The 2440-nt window shown below is 48.4% G+C and overlaps 1 protein-coding gene across 1 annotated transcript in view; it reads right to left on the reverse strand.

The window, feature by feature from the left end:
* The window catches only part of LOC103354799 (striatin-like), a 38586-nt gene that overhangs the window by 8813 nt on the left and 27333 nt on the right, over positions 1 to 2440 (reverse strand). The window contains exons 13-16 of the mRNA XM_008278345.1: positions 1821 to 1996; positions 1092 to 1139; positions 664 to 785; positions 415 to 582 (exon numbers count right to left, since the gene is read on the reverse strand). Coding sequence (XP_008276567.1) covers positions 415 to 582; positions 664 to 785; positions 1092 to 1139; positions 1821 to 1996 — 514 coding nt within the window. The remainder of the gene's footprint in view (positions 1 to 414; positions 583 to 663; positions 786 to 1091; positions 1140 to 1820; positions 1997 to 2440) is intronic.

Below are 2440 nucleotides of genomic sequence, written 5' to 3' on the forward strand. Positions count from 1 at the left end.
TTTCTGTAGGTTTATTTATAGACAGCAGGTTTAGTCGTGTTTCCAGAAGAGCTTTAATAAATCTATGAAAGAACCAAACTGCAGGATCGTCTCTGACAGAGGTTCATGTTTCAGTGGTTCCATCAGAGAACATTCAGCGTTCTAGGACTCGTTGGAGACTAAAGACTGGATGATGAACATGGACCTTATGGTGGATGGAGGCTTTAGTTCATAGGTGGGTGTTTTTTTCTCCCCTAAAACAACCTGCATGTTCCTGCAGTGGAAAAAGGCTGAATATATAGAATTCTCCATACAAGAAGTCTTCAGGAAATAAAATCAGACGTCCAGCTTCCTTCTCCTGAAGCATTCTGGACCATTTCATGAAAACCACCAGCTCCATACCGGGGCTACCCATCAGCCCTGGCGCCTCCTCACCTCCGCCCTCGTTGAACACAGCCAGAGACGACGAGGCGTCGGCGGCGCTCCACAGCCGGACCGTCCCATCGGCCGAGCAGGAGAGGAGGCGGTGGTGAGCCGAGCTGTAGACCAGACCCCACACCGAGTCCGTGTGACCGCACAGCGCCCCCCGCAGGACGGACGGCTCTGCAGCAACCGGACAAAGCAGAACACATTACATACAGGTGATAGACGAACAGATTCGTGTCGAGGTGAAGCGGGACGTACCGTAGGAGTCGTAGGGGTCGATGTTGGGGTTTGGGGTGTTCCAGCTCTGAATGGTGCCGTCCACCCCTCCGCTGAAGCACTGCTCACCGCTCGAGCTCATGGTGACGCACAGGACGGCGCCGCTGCACAGGCCCGACACACATCTAACTTAGTTAAAACCCAAACAGTACCAGCCTCTCTGTGTTAAGTTCACTCAAGTCTTAGAAACAATAAACCTTTAATTTACAGGATTAAAGACACAAAGAACTTCTGTGGAGGCCTTCAGTCAGACTGTTTTCTGAAAACTAGCCAGAAATCTTTGGACTATCTGGATCAACTCAGAGCTGAACGTAACGCAGCTCCTGTCCTGAGCTGTGAAACGTTGTTCTGCTAACGTCGAGTCAAACGCCCGCAGAGCTGAGAGCGTTTTCAGGTGAACCGGATCTCACCTGTGAGCTCTGAACGTGTAGATGGGCTCCACGTCTAAAGCAGCACACCTGGTTAGAGGTCGGAGCAGAGAACAGACAGAGCGTCAAACAGGCGTCTTCTGAAACACAGCAGCTGCACAGTCAGTCGACACATCACAGCATCAGACAACTCTCCAGTCAGTCGGAAAGGGTTTGGTATTTTGGACAGATGCTGAGACATTTCGGACAGGTGTTGAGTCAGTGGGTTTCATTCAGTGTAATCCTGAATAGGTTTGGAAACATCTTGAGTGGTTTTGGACCAACTTTGAGTAATTCTGGACAGGTCTTTGTCCACTAGGACTGATGAGTCATCAAAGCTCTTCGACATCCAAGGAAGCACTGTTCTGCTCTAAACCTGCCACCCAGGTGCTGCAGCACCGTCATGGTACCGTGACAAATGCGAGTGAACGGGTTTAACCGTTAGAGCACGGAGACAACACTGCCACCTTCAGGTCACACTGGGAATTACAGCATGGGCCCCTACGCTGATCATCAAGCAGACCGTTTAAACATTTTTACAACTTTAGTTATTACACGCTGCTGTACATTTATCTAAAATAGAAATAGTACAAAACCAATGTCCTTAATCACTGGGACATGCAGGAGCGAGAGCTTCACTGGGAAAAACAGCAGCATCTCATGGTGGCGTGTCCTGAAGTCAGACCCCTGCTGTTATTTACAACAACAAACAGTGAAACAATAAAGTCTCACTTTTTGGCCGGCGCTGTCTTCTGCAGGTTCCACAGCTTGAGGGTGTGATCCTCGGAGGCCGTGACCAGAACCGGCTCCACCGGGTGGAAGGCCAAACTCCGCACCGAGTCAAAGTGGCTCCTCAGGGTGAACTTGGGGTTCCAGGTTTTCCTCAGAGCGTCCTTGTTGTTGGTGATCTGAGGGAGGAACAATTCTAACTGAAGCTCCATCTAACATGACCAGTTCTGACCCACCACCACCACACATGCTGATACGAGCCTGGAACGGTTACCCAGAATGCACTTTGTAAAGTTTCCTCTAGTGACTGATCAGAACCAGAACCACATCCAGGGTACCAACTGTTACCACGGTGAGACATCCCATAATACTGATGCTACCAGCTGGTCAGGAATTGATCGGAAATGTTTTGGGTCACTTTGGATGGTAGGTTGGATCCATTTTTAGTGAATTTGGGCATTTTGTGGTTAATTTGATTTATTTTTAACTAATTTCAGACAGTTCTGGATTAAATGTGGACGTTGTTTAGTGATACTGGTCCAGTTTTCAGTCATTTTAGGAACATTTGTAGACATTTTGGATCCATTTTAGATATTTTACAGATTTTTTTTGTCATTTTAGGC

This window comes from Stegastes partitus, unplaced genomic scaffold, assembly GCF_000690725.1.
Source record: "Stegastes partitus isolate 25-593 unplaced genomic scaffold, Stegastes_partitus-1.0.2 Scaffold120, whole genome shotgun sequence".
NCBI classification, from domain to species: domain Eukaryota; kingdom Metazoa; phylum Chordata; class Actinopteri; family Pomacentridae; genus Stegastes; species Stegastes partitus.